The sequence below is a fragment of the Plectropomus leopardus genome, chromosome 19 (genome assembly GCF_026936395.1).
Source record: "Plectropomus leopardus strain MGB_pleo_1.0 chromosome 19, ASM2693639v1, whole genome shotgun sequence".
Classification (NCBI taxonomy): domain Eukaryota; kingdom Metazoa; phylum Chordata; class Actinopteri; order Perciformes; family Serranidae; genus Plectropomus; species Plectropomus leopardus.
In genome coordinates, this window is record NC_142194.1 from 19,799,423 (window position 1) to 19,819,811 (window position 20,389).

General features: G+C 42.0%; 1 protein-coding gene across 1 annotated transcript in view; it reads left to right on the forward strand.

The window, feature by feature from the left end:
• Window positions 1-3,549: 3,549 nt before the first annotated feature.
• The window catches only part of bahcc1b (BAH domain and coiled-coil containing 1b), a 64,473-nt gene continuing 47,633 nt past the window's right edge, over window positions 3,550-20,389 (forward strand). The window contains 1 exon segment of the mRNA XM_042507340.2: window positions 3,550-3,856. Within this exon segment, the coding sequence (XP_042363274.2) occupies window positions 3,685-3,856 (172 nt within the window). The 5' untranslated portion in view covers window positions 3,550-3,684.

Below are 20,389 nucleotides of genomic sequence, written 5' to 3' on the forward strand. Positions count from 1 at the left end.
TATGGATATAACTTACCAGTAAGTGGCAAATTATTTTTATAACCGTGTTTTATAAATCTTTAGTGAATGTAAATTTTCGTTCAAGTGCTATACATGCAAGACAGACTCATCCAAATGTGCCGTTTTATTTAAATGGAGATCTATTTTTTTCAAAAATAGTCCGCTATTATGAATTGCCATACCTTTAGAGAAGTAAATACTAAAATACAAGCAGATAGGCCCATGACTGTACAGAATCTAAAAGCATATTTAATTCATTAATTATAATATTTGCACGAAAGCAACATATCTCCAGATTTTACTGTATTTTAAAGGATTTATTTTTTTATGGAGCTCATCCCCACTGTGTTCTCTCCTGTCCAGTGTGGAGCTGTGGGCGATAATGTGTATCACTTTTTTTGATCTGACCTCTCTTCACAGCCAAATTACTTGTGGTTCATTCAGACGACTATTCAAAAGCAGCGCGCCTCCTCACGCCTGTAGTTTGTTAGATTCTAAATTGTAGATTATTCTTTGTTAGTTTTCTATTGTGTGTGTGTGTTTGTGTGTGTGTGTGTGTGTGTGTGTGTTTGAGAGGGATGGAGACAGTTTATTACAAACTGCAGTGCTCCCTGCACCCCCCCCCCTCCTCCTCCTCCTCCTCCTCGGCATGAAGGCTGTGCAGACGCCGGGCTGTCTTCGGCTCGGCCGGGCTTGTCTCTCCTGTTTAGCCGGCCTCTGAATATCCGGATTTAGTGTCTCGGTTATGCTTTGTGACTTTACTTTATTGCAAAATTGGTGAAGGCAGCGAGTTGGCCTCTGCAGCCGAGCCACGTTAAAACTGAATGTCTTAACATTTCTTTTTATCTTTTGTCCAAAGGTCCACGCGTTTATGATTTAATAGATTTCTTTACAAATAGCACAAAAAAGCGCATGTTTTTGGATTGAAACGTGGATTGCATGACATCTGAAAGACGCAATTCTTCGTGGATTTGCTGGCTTTTGGGTCAATGTAAAGTCGTTTTGGCCAGTATTTTATACTTTTTTAAAGGGGATTTTCGTCTGACGATAGTTTGACCCTTTGCAGGGCAATGTTGCTGGAGGTGTGTGCGTGTGCCTGTTTGGGAAATGCGCGTGTGTACGTGTGTGTGTGTGTGTGTGTGTGTGTGTGTGTGTGTGTGTGTGTGTGTGTGTGTGTGTGTGTGTGTGTGTTTGGGGCGGTGCGTATGCGCTTAGGGGAGTCTGGGGGAAGTGGAAGTCTGAACGCCTTCCACGTACACACACACACACACACACACACACACACACACACACACACACACAGTACAGAAGATCCAAATGATCATTTTTTTTCTCCCCCCCAAACTGTTACGCGCGATCTGCTCACGTCGTTTTGTTTGCGTGGCGAGCGATAACACGGGATTTAGATTCAGGTTGTTAAATGTAGCCTGAGTGGCTCTCTGTTGACGTGGAATGTAAACACCGAGGACGTGTGTTTACGGCCTGAAAATTTAAAAATGTATAGACAAATGTCAGACGAGAGTGGTTTATGATTGATGTCCCGTAGAGAAGGGCCATTGTTTCTCACAGCCTAGGGGACAGGAGAGAGTCCATTTTGCCTTTCCCCTGTGCGCTTGCAGTAGCCTGCGTTTCTCTCCCTTTTTCAACCTCATTTTTTCCTCTTGCTGTCCACTAGATGTGGTCAAAAACGATAACATTGTGCCCACAAACAAAAAGAAAATTAAATTATTTAATGCACTCACAGTTTAGTTTTATATTCTTATGGGAGGCATTTAGAAATTTGCATACATTTGTTATGTTGTGTTTGGACGCACGCATCCACACTGTCAGAGAACTTTGTAGATTTTTCTACTAACACAATTCCTGAAAGTTGGGAGTCCTTGAGTGTGTGTGTCTGTGTGTGTGTGTGTGTGTGTGTGTGTGTGTGTGTGTGTGTGTGTGTGTGTGTGTGTGTGTGTGTGATAGAGAGAGAGAGAGAGGGAGAGAGAGAGAGAAAGAGAGAAAGAGAGTGTGCGTAAAGGAGAATATCCGAGCTTATATCCCTGTGCACTTCATAAGGTCCACCAGAGCATTTGATATTTTCTTTGTTCCTTTATCGTTGATTCCTGGGAGGTGCTATCAGCATCTACAGAGCGCTAGATGGACGTGCCATGCATTGAGAGGCCTAATAGATGGACTGCTGAGGTGTGTTTGGTGAACGCAGGCGCCCAGCTCTCCCTATCTGAGCGTCACACGGAGCCCTATTTAAGTAAATGACCTAGGCTATAAGGCATACATATAAAGTCGATGATTTCCTAGTCTATTTCACTGTTTATTGCCCCGCTCTTTCGCACTGGAGCATAAAGGTGATTTGATTTGTGTTTGTGATTACAGTGTAGCCTATACGCACTGTATATGTATGTGGCAGAGATGCATGGCGTTTGCCATTGCCAGGAGGCGAGGGGCCACTGCTGCTGACCCCGAAGGAGTTGACAGAAATAGCTGTTTCATCACTATTTCATATTAATAAGCAATTCCGCAAATATGAATTGGGCACCAGCTATAAAAAAGGCAAACATAAAATGTGAAACAAGTTTGGTTAATTCACACAAAAAAAACATTAAAGTAAGATTTAATTCCGGAAAGCAGCATCAAACACTACTGATCTCAGGCAGAAATGGATTTCCTTTTTAAATAAAATAAATAAATATAGAATATCCTGTCTTAAGGTGACACAACCACGTGTTAAGTGCATATGCAATGTGCGAGTCACAATGGATAAGATTTTATGACAACTGAATGAGGCAAGAAAACTCTATTTAGATAAACAAAAACCATTAATCAAAGCATAAACGTATGCGTTTCTTTCAGTTTTTGGCACCATGGTGTCAATATTAGTCGCCATAATTTAGGGATTGCGCACCCTCGCCCAGAAGTATTGTGCAAATTCATATTTTAGTGCAAGAGCCCCCGAGCTCCACCTTGTTTATGACCAGTCCTTGTTCAGTCTAAATACTTTACAACATCGAGAGAGGCTTCTTACCGCTGTGAACTCTTGTACTATATGCACCATTTGTTTGTACCTGAGCCAAACCTCCCTCTTTCCTTTCCATTCTTTTCGCTGATAAAGAAAGCTCCCGTGTGCGTTATTTGCATCGTGTTTGGTCACAGGATGAGGAGGAGGAAAGGGGGGGAGCAAGGACTCCCCTGTTGGGGCCAACGATGAGGTTGCAGGGTAAATCCACATAGTTCCACCACCTTTTTATCTGCAGAACAGACTTTATTCACCTTCCTGGTTGTGGCATAAATACACGAAACGTGGAGGACAGCACCAAACCAAGGAGAATAATATGTAAATGTGGTCTTTTAAAAGGTTTTTTTTTTGTGAAAATTGAATTGCTTTTGTAAATGCTGGTTGTTTGTCTAAACATGAACAGCGACTGTCTCTCAGCTCAGCCTTTTCTTCAGCACTGCATCCCCTGCTTGGCTCATTATTGTCAGCGCTTTGACGTGTCTCCTGCTCTCTCTTTTGTAGGACATGACGGGGACTCAGTTTCTTCCCTGCAAAGCCCAAACTCCGCTCAATGCGAGGGGAGCCCGAAGTTCATAAAAAGGGATTATTTGCATCTGGGTGCCTGAGACCTACGGTGCCTCCGGATCTTTTTTTTTTTACTTCGGATTTGGGATTTATCGCTTCTCACCGGGATGGAAAGCCGAGATTTCGCTCCTCCGCACCACCTCCTGACGGAGCGGAGCGCGCTGGTTCACAGCGCCGCGTCTCGGATGGCGCCAGGCGGCCACGGCTCCGTGCAGCACCCCGCTCACTTCCAGCCCGGGAAATACTACTCATCCCACCTCTCCATGGGTCCGCACTCAGGTCAGTTTTGAATGCAGCTCTTTTCATGTGTATAAAAGACAAGTGCGTGTTTGAAAAATGCATTTAGTCTCTTTTGTCTGAAGCATATGTTCTCCATGTTAAAACTTGAGAAGCTCTTTGGGACGAATTTACTGTTGAAGGGAATTGCTCAGACTTTGTGGGCATGTGGAAATTAGCAAAAATGCGCAGGCATCTTCAAGAGTTTTATGTTTTACCCTATTTAATGAGCTGTTTATGGCATAGCTGTTTTCCTTATGTTATTTGTACACTGTTAATTATTTCCAGGGTTTTACAGGATGTAACTGTAACATTTCTCAATATATGAGCTATATAGTAACTTACTGTGAAAGTAATGCAACTAATAGCCAGTAATTAACGGTGTACTGTGTCCAATACTTTTACAGTGTATTTTTATAAGTGTATATTTTTTTTTACAGTGATTTGTTGTAAAATAGTATAGTTATGCCCTTTAAAACCATGGAAATAATCTCAGCATCTTTGCGTCTCTGTATCACTTTTACAGTACTTTACTGTGAAATATTAAAGTTAGATCCTGGAAAAAAATCAGCATCTTAGTTTCTACATATATAAATGTGTAAGATTTACAGTAATTTATTGTAAAATACAGTAGTAATACCTTAGTATTCCACAGTACTAAATTATTGTCATTTAAAATGATAGAGTAGCTTACTGTGAAAGTAATGCAACTAATAGACAGTAATTTAAATTTAAGGCAAACATTTAACAGTGTACAAATAAATATAATTGATCTGTTTACTGCTCCAGCTCACGTAAAAAAAAATATATTGAAAACTGTGGGACATTTCCCCACTTTAAGAAAGTTGTCAAATTAAATTGAATTTTCGGCATACCTCCCTCTTTTGTTTTTGACTTTAAACCTCTCCTGATTTTAGAAATATTCCAGGATTATTCGTCTTTATCACACAGGGATTATTAGGCGTTTCCAGCAGCATAATCTTGTCATAGATTTATATGGTTTCATCAATTAGTAAAGTACTAATCATTGCCATTTGATGTAATTAATTAGAATTGGGTAATTCCACTGCTTATATTTCCCATTAAACAATAAATTAAAGCTATTAGCTGGCTGCAGTTTTGTGCGCAATGTCTCCTCCTGCACGTGTGGCTGCAGGAGCGTGGTGGTTTTGGTGCTGGTGGGTTCGGGGGGCACATGCTGGTTTGTACTGGTCACAAACTGGGGGCGGGGGAGGGCGAGGGGAGCTCTGGCTAATAGAGGTGCGGGTAATACCAGAAAATCCGGTTTCTATATTGAGCGGGGACGTGACGGGGTGCGAATGGGTTGACAGTGCATGCATTAGATTTAACAAGTAGCTTTGGTATCCTGTCTCAATAGGGGGAGGGGGTGGTGTGTGTGTGTGTGTGTGTGTGTGTGTGTGTGTGTGTGTGTGTGTGTGTGTGTGTGTGTGTGTGTGCGCGCGCGTGTGTGTAGGGAGAGAAAGAAAGGAAGCCTCTGCTCGAAATCATACAGTGTCTATAAACTGGACTAAACCGATGAATGTAAACGTGCCCGATGAGAAATCTCATTAATTATCATTTGCAAATGCAGCGGCTTCTTTAAATAGACGTTGAGACTCGGGCCTATGAATGATATCGTCTGTCTTGTGTAGGATCCACACATCCTCTGTCTCTGCTCATTTGCATATTCATTAGTTTTACACAACAGCAAAAAAAGACGACTGCAGACGTCCAGAGCGGAATTCAAACTCCTAAAATTTCTGAACAAAATACAACATTTTTCACATTTTCGGTCATAAACATGAGCTCGTCGCACTGTGTGCAGAAATACAACAGAAATATAAAGTGACGTAGTTTGACATGTGGTGTGTTTGAGGTCCCGGTTCTGGTCTAAGCTAATTCACATGCTGTTTAAAAATAAAATCAGAAATGACTATAAACTTAAGAACATTTCTCATTTTTACTATTATTTAGTAAAGATCTATTTTCTAAAAATAAAAAATAAATAAATTACAACATATAATGTACAAGATTTCTTTGCATTTTTTTTGTAATTTTTAAAATATATTATAAAGTGTTAAATAATTAATCATCTTTACATCTTATAATTTTGTTTTTGTAAATGTAACATGTACAAAATGTATTATAGAGTGTATTATTTTGCAACACATGTATATAGATGGGATGACAGATATTAAATAATTTACATTTTTGGAGTTCCACATTATATCTAAATACACTACACAATACATCATACATTATAATTTATTTTACACTAATAGAATATTTAATACATTTCATGAGACATTTAAATGCATGTCTCCTTTAAATGTGCCTGAAATGATTCTACCGAAAATATGGCAGAGCCTTTTTTAAACCCATAACTGGTGGTTGGGATTGTTTCAACAAACACATGTCCAGCTTGCATAATGATTTAAACAGATTATACTCCACTTTGACTGATATTTCCACCCGCTGACATATAATTTAAAGATGATTCTGTAATGTTGAAAGGGGGGTGGGCGTAGTAATGCGGGGTGATAATGCTATTGAAATATATTCAAGAGGGCCTCTCACTGGGTCTCAAGGTGCATGACACTGTATTGAGATTCCAGATACCCAGACTCTCCATGCATGTCCCTGATGGGGTTTTGACTGACATGATGGGCATAGAGGATTGTTGTTTTGGGATGGGGGTTGGTGTGTGTGTGTGTGTGTGTGTGTGTGTATGTGTGTGTGTTTGCTGGGAGGTTAGGATGGGGGTTACCTTTGTGCTTGCCCCCCTTAGAGATTCAGAAAGCTGTATGCCTGGCCCTAGGCCTCGGCACAGGGGGTAGATATGATGTGGGGTTGGCCATATCAGGGCAGGAGGGGGGTTACGACGGGGGGTTTGTTTCAGATCTTTGGAACGAGACACACACACACACACACATTTTTTTTTCATCCTCTCATAAGACCAAACCGGGTGTATCACTTACAGTATTTCAAAGTTAAAAAAAGGAAACCTCTCATTCCCCCCCTGTTTCTTCATATCCCGGAAAACCTGCAATCCATCAATTTGCTGAAGCCTCTTATTTAGATCAGCATGATGTCCGCTTGAATATGGTTGCGCTTGACAAGGTGATGGAATGACAGCTGCATACCAACGCCATAAGATTCAGCCCCCATTTGATAAAACCCCACAATGATATTACACAGGCGTTTAGATTACTGATAGGAGCAGTGGGAAAGCCTTTGTCTCTCTTTCCCCTCCCTGTTTCGCTGCTTTGCTTTTATTCCAGCCTCCCTCTCTTTCTTCCCTTTTTTTTCTGTGATGTTAGCCCCTGGGCAGTAGTTGTGCGAGTGTGTGTGTGTGTGTGTGTGTGTGTGTGTGTGTGTGATTAAGGTTAGGTTTAGCCTGCAGTAGCACAGGTGTGCAGTATTATGGAGGGCGTGGCAAAGCTTGTCATTGAACAGGTGTGTTACTTCCCAGACAGCAGACGGTTTTTGTTTACATGACTGTGTATGTGTGTGAGAGAGTGTGCGTGTGTGTGACCTAGTAATACAGACAGAAAGAACCTCCATTCATGTTACATGTGTGCGTACAGCTGTACACACACACACACACACACACACAGAGTCAGTAAAGGGGTTCTATCTTAAGCTGCTTGTGTTTTGTGCTTTGAAAAAGTAATAAACCATAATCAGAATGTTTTGGTTCGACTAGATAACCTCTGTGCTGCTTCTCTCTTTCATTTCTCTCTCAATCTTTCCTCTTTGACCTTTTTCTTCTCCTTTTCTCTCTCTCCTTCCTCTTCATTCTTCCCGTTCAGTCTTGTTAGTGAAGATCCTGCAGCTAAATCCTGCAACTCTTTGCTGCAAATGTGTGTGCAGCTGTATGCGTGTGTGTGTGTTACATGCAGCCGCCCTGTCCATTCATCATGATGCTGTCAGTAATGTCTCTCATCTCTTGGAAGTTTCTTGGCTTTGGCTTTGATCATCATGGCAGCACAGATAAGACACGCCCCTTCACCCTCCTACCTGCACACACCTTCACACACAACAACTTGCATGATGTAGAGAGAAAAGATGATGATGTGTGTGTGTGTGGGTTTGGAAGTTTCTGTGTGTGTACGATTAGAGACACAGAGGTCTGCAGTGCATATATCTGTGTGTGTGTGTGTGTGTGTGTGTGTGTGTGCAGATTACTGATAATGTTAAAGGCCCTATAAAAGAAAGAAAGATTGGGGTGAAAAGAGAATTTGAGTATGTAAATGATAGATGGATGTAGCAGAGGAAGAGAGGGAGGAGGAGGAGTAGAGGGAGTCGAGAGGCTGAATGTTTCCACCTGGTTGGTAATCCAGTCAGATTACCACTGCCTGACGGCACCCACTGGCCGCCATCCCCGACTCCTCAGCCTCCCGCCTCCGCTGCCTCTCAAGAGTGCGAGAGAGTGAAAGCAATAGAGAGAGGAGACGCTCGCCTGTGTGTGTGTGTGTGTGTGTGTGTGTATATTATTGGTGTATGTGTGTGAGATGAGTCAGCAGTGGATGAGCCTCAGACAGACCCAAACCCCCTCCCCTCACCTCACCAGCGCTACCCAGGGTACAGGGGCACATCCCGGGTGCAGCATGCAAGACGACCCCCTGTGTGCAGGAGACAGCTGGTGGAGGCTGCAGCCAGCCGAGCTGCGATTGGATGCAGTGAGGAAGGAGCAGAGTGTAAACTGTCAATTTAATTCAAAAAAAAAAACACATAAATATTTTACCAAGTTTTGGGTTTAATTTACCCAGTACCCATAGAGAACCAATAATGGGCTGTTTTGACGTAGAGTTATTTCTTTACATTACTGCTGCTGTGTTGACCCAAACTAAAATTTGATTTCTAGCTTCATTTAAACTTACATGTTGCCAAATGTTAACAATAAGTGATGGGATGATATATGATACTAAAGTGGACTGCGATTAAAAAACACCCACATTAGGTTGATTGTGGTAAATTTCCATTATTGACATAATTGTAAGTATCCCCATTACTGAGAATATCAGTTAAGAAAGACCAGACTTGCACACTGTTGCTGTTTTTTTGGGGGGGGGGCTTTATGATTTAATCTTATGTAAGATTGTTTGTTTTTCAGTAAGAGGGATGCTCACTTAAAAAAAGACATGTGCCCATTCTGTAATAGGGCTGAGCCATATGGAAAATATCAGTATCATGATGGTTTTGACCAAATACCTCAATATTGATAATTTGGCAATATTGTAGGCTTGACTTTTGGTGCTTTCATAAAATATTTACGAAATGAGATTTCATTCAGTCGTCAGTAATGTGGAGAAAATTACTGAGTGGTTAAAGTAAAATAATAGAGCAGCTAGAATAATCTGTTAAATTCAGACAATTACATCATTTTACTGTAATGCAGCCAATAAAACAATGAAAAGACAACACCAGATAATACGACAACCAAAACTATGACTATCTAGTCTTATATGACAGTATTGATATAATCTTGACATATTTTTCAGCCCTATGTAATATGATTTTTTTTAACAAAATGTATGGTTAAGTGTTTTCAGACAGAGGATAATTGTGACATGAAATGTCCATATTGTCTCATGCCTTTTATTTATTGTTATATTTTTATTTGTATCCTTTTGATCAGCACATTTGTGCCACTTCAAAGGTAAAGCTTGTTGTAGCTAATGTTGAGTAAAAATAACCATATTTTAATGTGCTCCAATAATCCAACAGTAATATGAAAAACTAACCCACTCATCATACAAATTATATTTAAAAGAAAGAAAAATCACATCTTACATGCACACAATTTTTTAAATAAACCTCAAAACATTGGGGAAAAAAATGATTTTACACCCACATCAGTCCTGCACTTATCTAAACTTAAAATAAAATATGCAGCAAGGCCAAAGAAATCAGTTAAATGAGTCCGACTGTTTGAAATGTGTTGACGCATTAAAGGCATTAAGTCATTAAGTAAAGCCAGTAAAGTCATTAAAGGCATTTCCATTACAAATTAGACTCTTGTGTATGCTTTGATATTTCGAGCAAACTATGGCACATCATTTAAATATATTCCTGAATATTTCGCTAATCAAATTGACCTCAGTGTAACTGTGACCAAGATATGAACCGTCTGAAAGGTCACATCAGCGGAGAGATAGAACATTTGAATACATTAACAGAAACTCTTTTTGATGTTGGGAGTTGTTGAGTGAAGCGTGCGTTTGTTCCGCGGCACATTTGCTGCACTGACAGAGGACTTTTGTCTCATCTCCAACTCTCATCCAACATGTGAACAGCTGCTTATTGTCGGTAGCAGTGATTTGAAGGGAGTGGGGTGCGTTTGGTTGCGACATCTCCGGGGTGTGAACACACACCACCATCTGATGACTTGGCATGTGAATGGAAAGCGCCAGACTTCCTGTGTCCATGTGCTCTTTTTCGCTCTCTCTCCTCTTCCCCCTTTTCTTCTTCTTCTTCTTCTGTCCCTCACTGGCCAGACCTCCCCTCCACCCGTCTTTGACCACATGCTCGCCCTCCCTCTTTCTCCTCTCCTTCTGCTTTCCTCTTTCACTTCCCCTTCACTGTGCGTTCGCTCCTCTCAGCTTTTCGAGTGGTCCTCCAGCCCTCCTTCCTCCTCCTCCTCCTAACAGTACCCCCACCCCCCACCCCCACCCCAATCGATCCCCCCACCTCTTATATCCAGCTCCCATCTCTGTCTAACTCCCCACACACCCATCGCCTCCTTGCGTTGTTAGCAGACCAGCTTCTCTCAGCACTCCTCCTATTTCTGTCTCAATTTCAGCCTGCTTCCACTCCTTTTCCACATTGCCTCATTTGTTTCTCCCCCTCCTCCCCTCCTCAATACCCTCCTTTCCTCTTGCCTCCCCCCTTTTCCCCACCATTCGGCCGGTTGTTAACGGGCCCGTCCCGGTGCTTCTCGGCCCATGGCCAACTCACTAAATCAGAAACGATTGGAGGATTTGGCAAGAGGGAGTGAGAGCTCAGCGCGACGCCTTTGAAGTCTGAGAAACGAGAGAAAAATGACATTTTAAACAGCCCGCAAAACACAAGGCTAAAACAGCTTCTTACTCTGTACAGGAGGAGGGGGAGCAGTGTGTGTTTCTCCCTGTGTGTGTGTGTGTGCATTTAAAACTACATTATAAGGTGTTTTCTGTGAATGTGTGGCTGGTATTCATGATATGAATGCATGAAAAAGTCACAAGATATGTGAAAAGAAAGTGGCTTTGCACAAATGTGTGTGTGTGCAGACACTATAATTCCCTGCTATTTTATGGCTTTTCACTTCTTCAGAGGGGTCAAGGCAATCCCCCTGTTTACACGACATGACAGAGAGGTGACATCACTTGTGGAAGAGGGGGGGACAGACATGATGTCACAGTCTCGCCACATCCACAGGTCCCCTGAAAATGCATACCGCAAAAGCAAGGCGGTGCAACCACGGCAACCCTTATCGCAGACACCTGAGACCGAGCGGCTTTTATTCGTCTCAGGGTCACATTTATGCCTGACTCATCGTCACTCGAGCTGACTTGTTTGACTCAGCCGGGGCCCTCTTCTCCGCTGTTGTGTTTTGGTTCTCTATTCGATTCATTTCAGCTCTGTTTGGCTCATTCATATTGTAATGGCCTCCATTCAGGCGGGTCTATGTCCAGTTTGTTTTGCTGTCAGGGGGCTCAGATGGATGGAGGGGGCTGCAGGTTCATCTGGAGGTGAGGTTAAAGAAGGCAGAGTGGTCAGACTGCCTCCTGAATCCTGGACCTGTCGAGTCTCTCTGAGTCACACTGCTGATTGAACAGATTGAGTCTGGTGTGAAAGACAGCTAATGTGCTCTTACATAGGAAAAAGGTTCATATCTGTGTGTGTGTGTGTGTGTGTGCATTTGTGTGTGTGTGAAGGGGGGGTAAGAAAAAGAGAGAAGCAGCTGTGTGGAACAGCATGGATCGTTACACAGTGACACACATGAAAGCATTAAGTATATTCAGGAGCCTTCGTTGAATATACATGGAGCTGTGTGCAGCTTTATATGTATGTGTGTGTGTGTGTGTGTGTGTGTGAGAATCCCCTCCCATGCTCTTGCCCGAGCTGAGAGTAGTGAGAAAGAAAACAAGAAAAAAGAGCACGAGAGAGAGAGAGAGAGATGGGGAAAAAAAACACAAAAAAACAACAACAAAGATCCGTCATCAGTCATTCATGGCTAATCAGTCTCGTGGGATGTGCACACCCCACACACACACACACACACACACACACACACACACACACACACACACACAGTGCTGAGGTCCTAATCCTACTGGGACTGCTTGTGCCTCTGTGTGTGCCTGTCTAAATTTTGGATCCGGGCTGATTAGAAGCACACTCTCCCTTTTTGCATCGCTCTCTCTCTCTCTCTCTCTCTCTCTCTCTCTCTCTCTCTCTCTCTCTCTCTCCCTCTCTCTCTCTCTCTCTGCATCTACTTCTTCTTCTCCCTCCGTCTCTTTTCTGCATCTTTGATTGCTGGTAAAGTGTCTCTTCTCCTTCTCTCTATTTTTCCTCTTTTGTCTCTTTAATAACCGCCTACTGTCTTTTCCGGTCGTTTTGATGTGTGTTTTTGTAATGTTTGGAAGCATGTGTGCATGCATAATATAGAGATGTCTATTGTGTGTGAGTGCGCACACTTATCTCTGCTTTTGCATGCGTGTGCTTGGTGTGTTTGTACATCTTGCTTCATCAGAACCCCTTAGTGTTGGTCTTGTCTGTGTTTCATTGGCTATTTCATTTGTTTTAGCCTTGTCTTTTTTCAAAAAAAATCAAATAAGCTTAAGTGGCATGGATGTTAACGTTGTTGCCAAAGCTAAATTACACATTTCTGAATACTTCATAGGAATAAATAGATAAATATTTACAAGAGGACAAATGCATCTGAAACAGTTCAATCCTGTGGATGTATAACACAAATCAGGAGAACAAAGGAGCGGTCTCGTGGGTTTTCTCTTCAGTTGTGACACGCAGATACATATTTGGCAGCCAGGCATCTGTTTTGCTGATCCGTCCCAAAATGTCAGCACTTTTAGCTTCATTTGTCTGATTTCTGGATGTACAGTATGATTCTGGCTTTGTGTAAAAACTGTCCTCTTAAGTGTATATAATTGGTGCATCCAGTCGAGAAGTAAAGCTCTGTCTTAGTTGCTTACAGTTTACAATGAAAACATACATTTGTCTTCTTTTGGTAGCTGTGTCTCATTATCATAATATTAACTTAAATAATTATTCTGCTTTTGCATGTAAAGAATTTGTCGAACAACAACATAACATGATCATATGTCAGGATATGTTTCTGATGAAAGACAATAAATCATAGTGTTGAATTACAAGTGCAACTACAAATTCATGTCATTATTGATTCATCTGTAGAATACTTTCTCAATCAGATAAGTGTTTGTCAGAAAAAAAACAATGTCTGACCCAAATTACCCAGCACCAGATTCAATTTACAACTAAGTAAAGCAACAACTGGAAATATGAAAAGCTAGGCAATTTTGCCTTAACAAATAAGTTAAATAAATTGTATATTAAAAAAAAACCCCAACTACTCAGTTAAATGACTGATTGTGTTTCTTCTGTATTGCATTGTTGCATAGCCTGCGTCTACCAGTTCCATGGTTTTAATGGGCTTTCTATTTTTTGGCTACTGTAAAGAAATAGAGTTCTTTTTTAAAAGTGTTTTTTAGGTTTTATTTGTTTGTGTGGAATTATTTGCTTGCTGGTTTGATGGCACCCTTTATTTCTTCCTCATTGTGAAATTATATGCAACTATTGTGATGATCAAGCAATAGTTTCTTCAATTTCTTAAGCAAAAAATACCAAACAATCACTGACTCCAACTTCTCAAATGTATCTACTTTTCATTTTAATATCATCGTCAATTGTGTTATTTGGAGAAAGCAAGACGCTTGAAGACATTACCTTGTGCTCCAAGAAATTGCAATAGGCCTTTTCTCACTATATTTTTACATTTCGTACACTAAACTACTAATTGAATAATTGAGAAAATAATTGGCAGACTGATTGACACTGAAAATAATTGTTAGTTGCAGCCCTGAAATCTTCCCCCTCCATCAGCCTCCTGTTCTCCCTTCTTTCTTTAGTTTATTTTCCCTTCTCTCCCGCCGTTCCTTCCTCTTTATTTCCTCTCCGTGAATCTCTCCAATAATCTTTTATTCCTGTGTAAATATTACAGCAATGAGGGAATATAAAGAATGGAAAAGCCATGCTGAAATAAGGTCACACTAGGTTATTCTCACCTGCTGTCTCTCTCTTCTAACTCCCTCGCTCTGTCATAGCCTCCCATCCTCTCTCTCGCCTGCTCCCTCGCTCATCCTTCCCTCCCTCCCTCCCTACTTCGCTCTCTCCTTTCCTCTCTCTTCCCCCGCTCTCTCCCTTGTTGCCTCTCTCTCGTTTTCGCTGTCTGCTGATCCCGCTCTTCTCTCTTGTTCAGTCTCTTCCCCCTCATATACACACTGGCACACACTGACTGTCTGTCTGACGCCCACACACACACACATACAGTACACATGCAGACACACACACATACGCTGACACCTGCGTGTCGAGCCGTTGAGGGTCTAATTTAAGTAAAGTGCTTCTCTAGGAACCACAACCCCTCAACTCAGGATGATGGAGGGTGATACAGAGCGGCGTGGTAGAACACACACACACAGTTATACATAGACGCACACACACATCCTGCTCTAGTGATACTGAGATATGACTCTCCATGGTGTGGGATTGAAGGAAGCACTGTAGATGGCTTGTAAGTAGCATACTGTAATAATAATGTGATATTTGATCCCCGTAGGGATATTCACCTTTTCTCGGCTGCAGGCAGATCAGACTGCAGAGGGTCAGTTACAGCTAGTGGCAGAGCTGAAAGGGATTCGGTGTCTTGCTCACGGACACTTCAGCAGGGTGGATGCTGCCTCTGCTGGTTAGCCTAAAGGATGTTGTCCTCCGCCCTGCTGCTTCGCTTCTGCTGCGTAGGCGTGTTTGTTTCCACTGGAGTTGGAGCTAACTTTAGCTGAGGCAGGATAGCGCTGCACTGCTGCTGAAAAATCTAAAGCCGCAATCATAAACCTTCATAGAAATATTAAGTTAAGACTCAACAAAAAAGCTACAATTTTTGCACGGCTTAGCTTCAATTCCTTTCTAAAAAAAAAAAAAAACGCACAAATAAATACTCTTGGAAACAAAGCTTAATCAAAATTGCAAAACTTCCTGCACAAATGTGTAAAAAGTATCTTAATTCATACTCACATTTTGAACAATTAAGTATAGGCCATCAAAGAGGTTATGTTTTCTGTAGCTATGTGGTACTTTTTGGATTTAACAATTTGTTGTTATTTTTAGCTTGTTAGCTAGCTTATAGTTAGTTTGGAGTGGCTAATATTTAACTTGCAAAAGCTGTTTTGTTTTATTTGGCTACTTTGGGACAGCAGATGCTAAAATGCACCTGCCTAGTCCTGCCCTACTGTGCTGGGACTGGTTTGTACTAACCTTAAAGATGACCTCTTTGCCCTAACCTTAGCCCTCTCCGACCTCTATGCACCAATCACAGCATGTAGTTACAGCACAGTAGGGTGGGACAAGGGGAAACACTCATTTGGTGGGTGTATTCTAGCAATTATCAGAGGAAACAATCTGAGAGCACAACTAGGGTTCAGTTACCAACATCTTCTCATCCAAAGTTGATACATGTTGATGCTTTGCAGTGGACTTCAGTGTCTACATATTACTCTCTAGGTATCCTTCTGCACGTGCTGTTTATGTTCTAGGATGCCATTACTGTGATGTAGACATGGTGGGATTACACTGCAGACTCCCGTATGAAAGTCCAGGGTTTGTTGGACCCATCCACCATCCCTCCTGCCTGCCCTATAGGCACGCTCATACTCCTTATATCACATAATCACTGGCAGCATTTTCAACCTGCCGTGGTCCAGCCATGGGCAGATGCTTTCCGGCTATCCGCTGGTGTATATTAACACCACAAATGGTTCTGTCACGTTCTCTGTTGATGCCGTCCTACCGTGTTTCGTGCAAATGCAAAAGACAGCTTTTTGCATTGTGATCTCATGCCCAAAGCAATACTTTCAAAACAGCACTGGTGCTTACACAGTGCCTGAACTGATATTTCAAAGTTAAAGGGTAAAAAAGGATCAAGGATGATAAAGAAAAGCTTTTTTAATTGCAAAGGCAAATTTAAAAAATTAAAATTGAACAATATATTACCTCTTAACAGTTTAAAGTATACTTAAATATATACATGATAAAATACAAAATACTATTGAAAAATTAACATAACACTTTCACATAATAAATAAATCTAACCCAACTACAGTTACAGTTATACACAGCAAAATAAAGTGTGATACATAGTGATAAAATATTTGTTTCCTTAACCCAGAAGAGATTCAGCAGCACATTATATATATAGGCCTATCTATTGGCATTATTATTATTATAGTGGCTGAGATTGTCAGCACAATGACGGTCCACCTTGAGTGAGTCTCGTCACATGACAAGCAAGACATGGGAGCTTGTCTTGGGTCTTGAAGAGTTGTATTATTTATTCACTGACAAATAGCTCAACATTAAGTCGCTCTGTACTGCAACATGTACCCTCCTGCTCTGCTCTGGTTGCTTCAGCCTCACTGTCACCATCACCTGCAAACACGCTCTGCTCTCATATTCAAATTAGAATAAACTAAGGACATCATTTTAAATTTAGTTTTCTGGAAACGTTCCCCTTTATTGTTTTATTTCATATCTACAGTCCTCCTCTCTTTTTTAAAACAAATTTTTAGGGAAAATCTTTCGCAATCTGTTGGACTTCTTTGTCAAGTTCATCATTGCCTTTGTCCCCATGTTTTCAAAAGAAGTCATCCAATTTGCTGAGTTTTCGAAGGATCATATAGATTCTGAAAGGCGTCTAAACTCAGCGCCAGAAAACTGATTTTGATCCAGGGTAAATTACTAATTACTAAATTGAAAAACTGAAGTTTTACTCAATTTTTGCAATTTTCTTAGCTTGACTCGCTGGTACAAAATTGCCCAATTACAAAAATGCACTTAAAGTATTTTAACTTTAAAATCATGGAAGACGATTTTCAGATTTTACAGTGCATAGCAGGTGAAATGTTAATTTACCTTTAAAGCGTATTTGATTAAAAACTGAAGCTGTGGAAAGTGGCCTCATCTCTGTTTCGTATGGGGCCAAATATTGAACCATTGCATCACCTGGTTCTCACATATTGTTAAGGTCTCCTGTCATGGCTGTGAACCATCATTATAGCTGGGAATACATGTTAATAAGTAACAGAGCCATATAAAGCAGCACTAAATAACATGTGTTTAATAGGGATTGTGTGCTAATCTACTGCAGATTGTAATATGTAACCAGAGAGTAGTAAACCATGATAAATGGTAAACTGATATTGCGGTTGAACTCGGTATGATTCATAAAGAAGCACATGTGTACCTGTTCATCTCTGTCTCCACTTTGCTCTCAGCTCAGGGTGACGTGTTTTCTGTTAGACTCACTTTGTGCTCTTGCTGGTGTCTTGACCCCCTAGTGTATTTCATCCAACATCGGGCACATGCAGCTTCAAATCATTACAGTCTGTGTATGTGTGTGTGTGTGTGTGTGTGTGTTTGCTGTGTCAGTGGGCTGAATGGACCATAGAGGCGTGGCATAGGCATGTCGGACTGGAGGACGACCAGAACTCCCAGAACAGGCTTCCTCACTGTTTACCAAGGCTGCAAAGCAACTGTGGGGGTTATGGTTGGGGGGTTGCCATCACACACACACACACACACACACACACACACACACACACACACACACACACACACACATCCCTACACACACATGTACACACACCAGTTAGACGGAATTGCATTATTGGCTCTCACCGCAGGCTTTCCTGAAATATCTGCAACCTTATGCTTTTAATTAGTGTGTATGTGTGTGTGTGTGTGTGTGTGTGTGTGTGTGTGTGTGTGTGTGCGCGCCTGCACACACCATTTGTCTCTCATTCTGACCCAGGCAGGAGAGCCAGTCTCGTATGACCCCTATTCCCCAAATTCCGCTGTTTTCTTTGGTAAAACATGGAAAAAGTTACACCAACAGCCCCCCTCTTCCCTCCTTCCTGCTTCCTAAAAATCTCTCATGTGTTGTTAGTTCCAGCTCTCCTTGACCATATATGTCCCTTCCTCCTGCCGTGGGTGGGTGGGTGTGTAGCGTCCAAAAAGTCTGTGGTCAAAAGCAGGAACATTTTCCTTCTCACTCACAGTTTACTGGTGCATTTTGAGGGCCACGTTTGCCACTGACGGAAAACAAAAACGGAGTTTTTTTTTTTTTGTTGTTGTTTTTTTGTTGATCTTTTTGGGTGATTTCAGTCTGGGTTGACACAAGGTGCAATGATGCACGTTTTCTCCCCTGTTCATTTAATTCCTTCTGCTTTTCTACTGCTTTTGTTTCCTGTAATTTTCATGGTGACACAGCCAGCAGATGATGTGCCTCTGTACTAGTGTCCTTACTGGCTTTTGATGGCGTAAACGCACGCATGTAGGTGCAGCAAGATTGGGATGTAACTACAGTAGTCTCGTGCATGCAGGGAGATGGTAGTTGAGGGACGTGTGTGTGTGTGTGTGTGTGTGTGTGTGTGTGTGTGTGTGTGTGTGTGTGTGTGTGCGCGCGCGTGTGTGTGTGTGTGGATGGCGACGCTCTGGTCCGCAGCCTGGGAGCCAGGCTTTGAGCTGTGCTGTTCATAGTCTGCTGATTTATGCGCCTCACAGGGAAATCTCTCATTTGTAGCTCTTTCATCTCATTTTTCCCCTCCACTCTTTCTCTTTTTCTCTCTCTCCCTCTCTCTCCCTTTCACTTCCTCTGTCCTCTCTCTTCTTCCCGCCGTAATGTGATTCAGTACAGCCGCTCGTCCCAGGCGACATGCCATGCTTTGCTTGCACACCCTGCTCTCTCTAACATGAATGAGTCAATTGATGAATAATAAGATAGAGCAGAAGGAAAATGCTATCCGGATCTAGTCGAGCAAAAGAACTCCTTTTCTCCCCTGAACGTATTCTTTGTAAGCACCGCTCGGGTGCTTACTCACACATTGAATGTGTTTGTGTCCCCTGTGCCGTAATGCTTTTACGGACCTTTGTGAGTGTGCGTGTGTGTGTGTGTGTGAGAGAGAGAGAGAGTGTGCGTGTGTGTGTGTGTGTCTAAGCGCCTTCCACAACCGCCTTGTTTGAGTAGCCCTGTCACTTGTGCAATTCCGTGGTGTCAAAACAGATCAGAAAGGTCTGGCTTGACTCCTGCCCCTAAATACACACATACACACACATGGACGCACACTAATACACATACTCTGACACACACACGCACAGATTGAAGGCTCAGTGCCAGGGCCCTTGGTGGTTGGAGGCTTATGAAAGGGTCGGACTGACGAGAGGTTGCCAAGTGTACGGCAATAAGCGTAACAGCCAAGCTAACGAGAGTCAGAACCTCTGACACACACACACACACACACACACACACACACACACACACTGTACTGTCAGGCCCTCGAGCTCTCTCAGTACTCACCACCGGTGGCACAGTTGAGATAATGTGTGTGTGAGTGTGTGTGTGTGTGTGTGAGAGAGAGTTCAGTATATCAGTGTGTGGACAGAGGCTTTTGTTAATTGGCAAATGTGACAATAGAGCACAAGAGGATATTGATTTTCAATCGGATGCAGATCGATTGAACTCGTCATCCTTCCAGGTGTGTGTGTGCGTATGTGTGTGTGTGTGTGTGTGTGTGTATTGATCAGCAGCAGTCCATTCAGAGAGCAACAGCAAAGAACATCACTCCATTGCTTTATCTGTGTTTGCTTCTTTCTCCTTGTGACATTCGTTATATCACCACCTTTTCTTTTGGTGTCCTCCTTTTCTCCTCCACTGTTTGCTTCCTCCTCCTCCTCATCTTCCTCCTCCTCCTCCTCCTCCTCCTCTCTTTCTCTCTTTAGAATAGTGAGAAACCTTGGGACAGTCTGGCCTGTTATCTGTTGTCTCGCTGTTTTGTTTCACCGTAGATTTCATCAAGCACTCTTCAGCAGCTGTCGAGGCAAACACACAAAAGAGGGTGCAGGGTTATTTTTTTTCCACATAGATTTTTTTTTACCATGGTTCGTGCAACATACTGCATGTACTGTATATGAGTTGGTTTAATAAACACAAGAGCCGATCTGTTATAATCCAAGAATGAGAAAATAACCTTGACGTTTTTGGGTGCTATTCAACATTAGACACTTTCTTTGGATTTTGCATGAAAGCATTTACAGTGTTACTGTTTCTAAACATGACTGCCAAGCATTTTGAGCAGACCTGATTGATTCATCCTTAATTAAAACTGTCATAGTGTGCCTTAAAGGTGTGAAAACATGAGTGCACTCATGAAAAATGCAGCATTTCTTGCACAATTTGAGCCA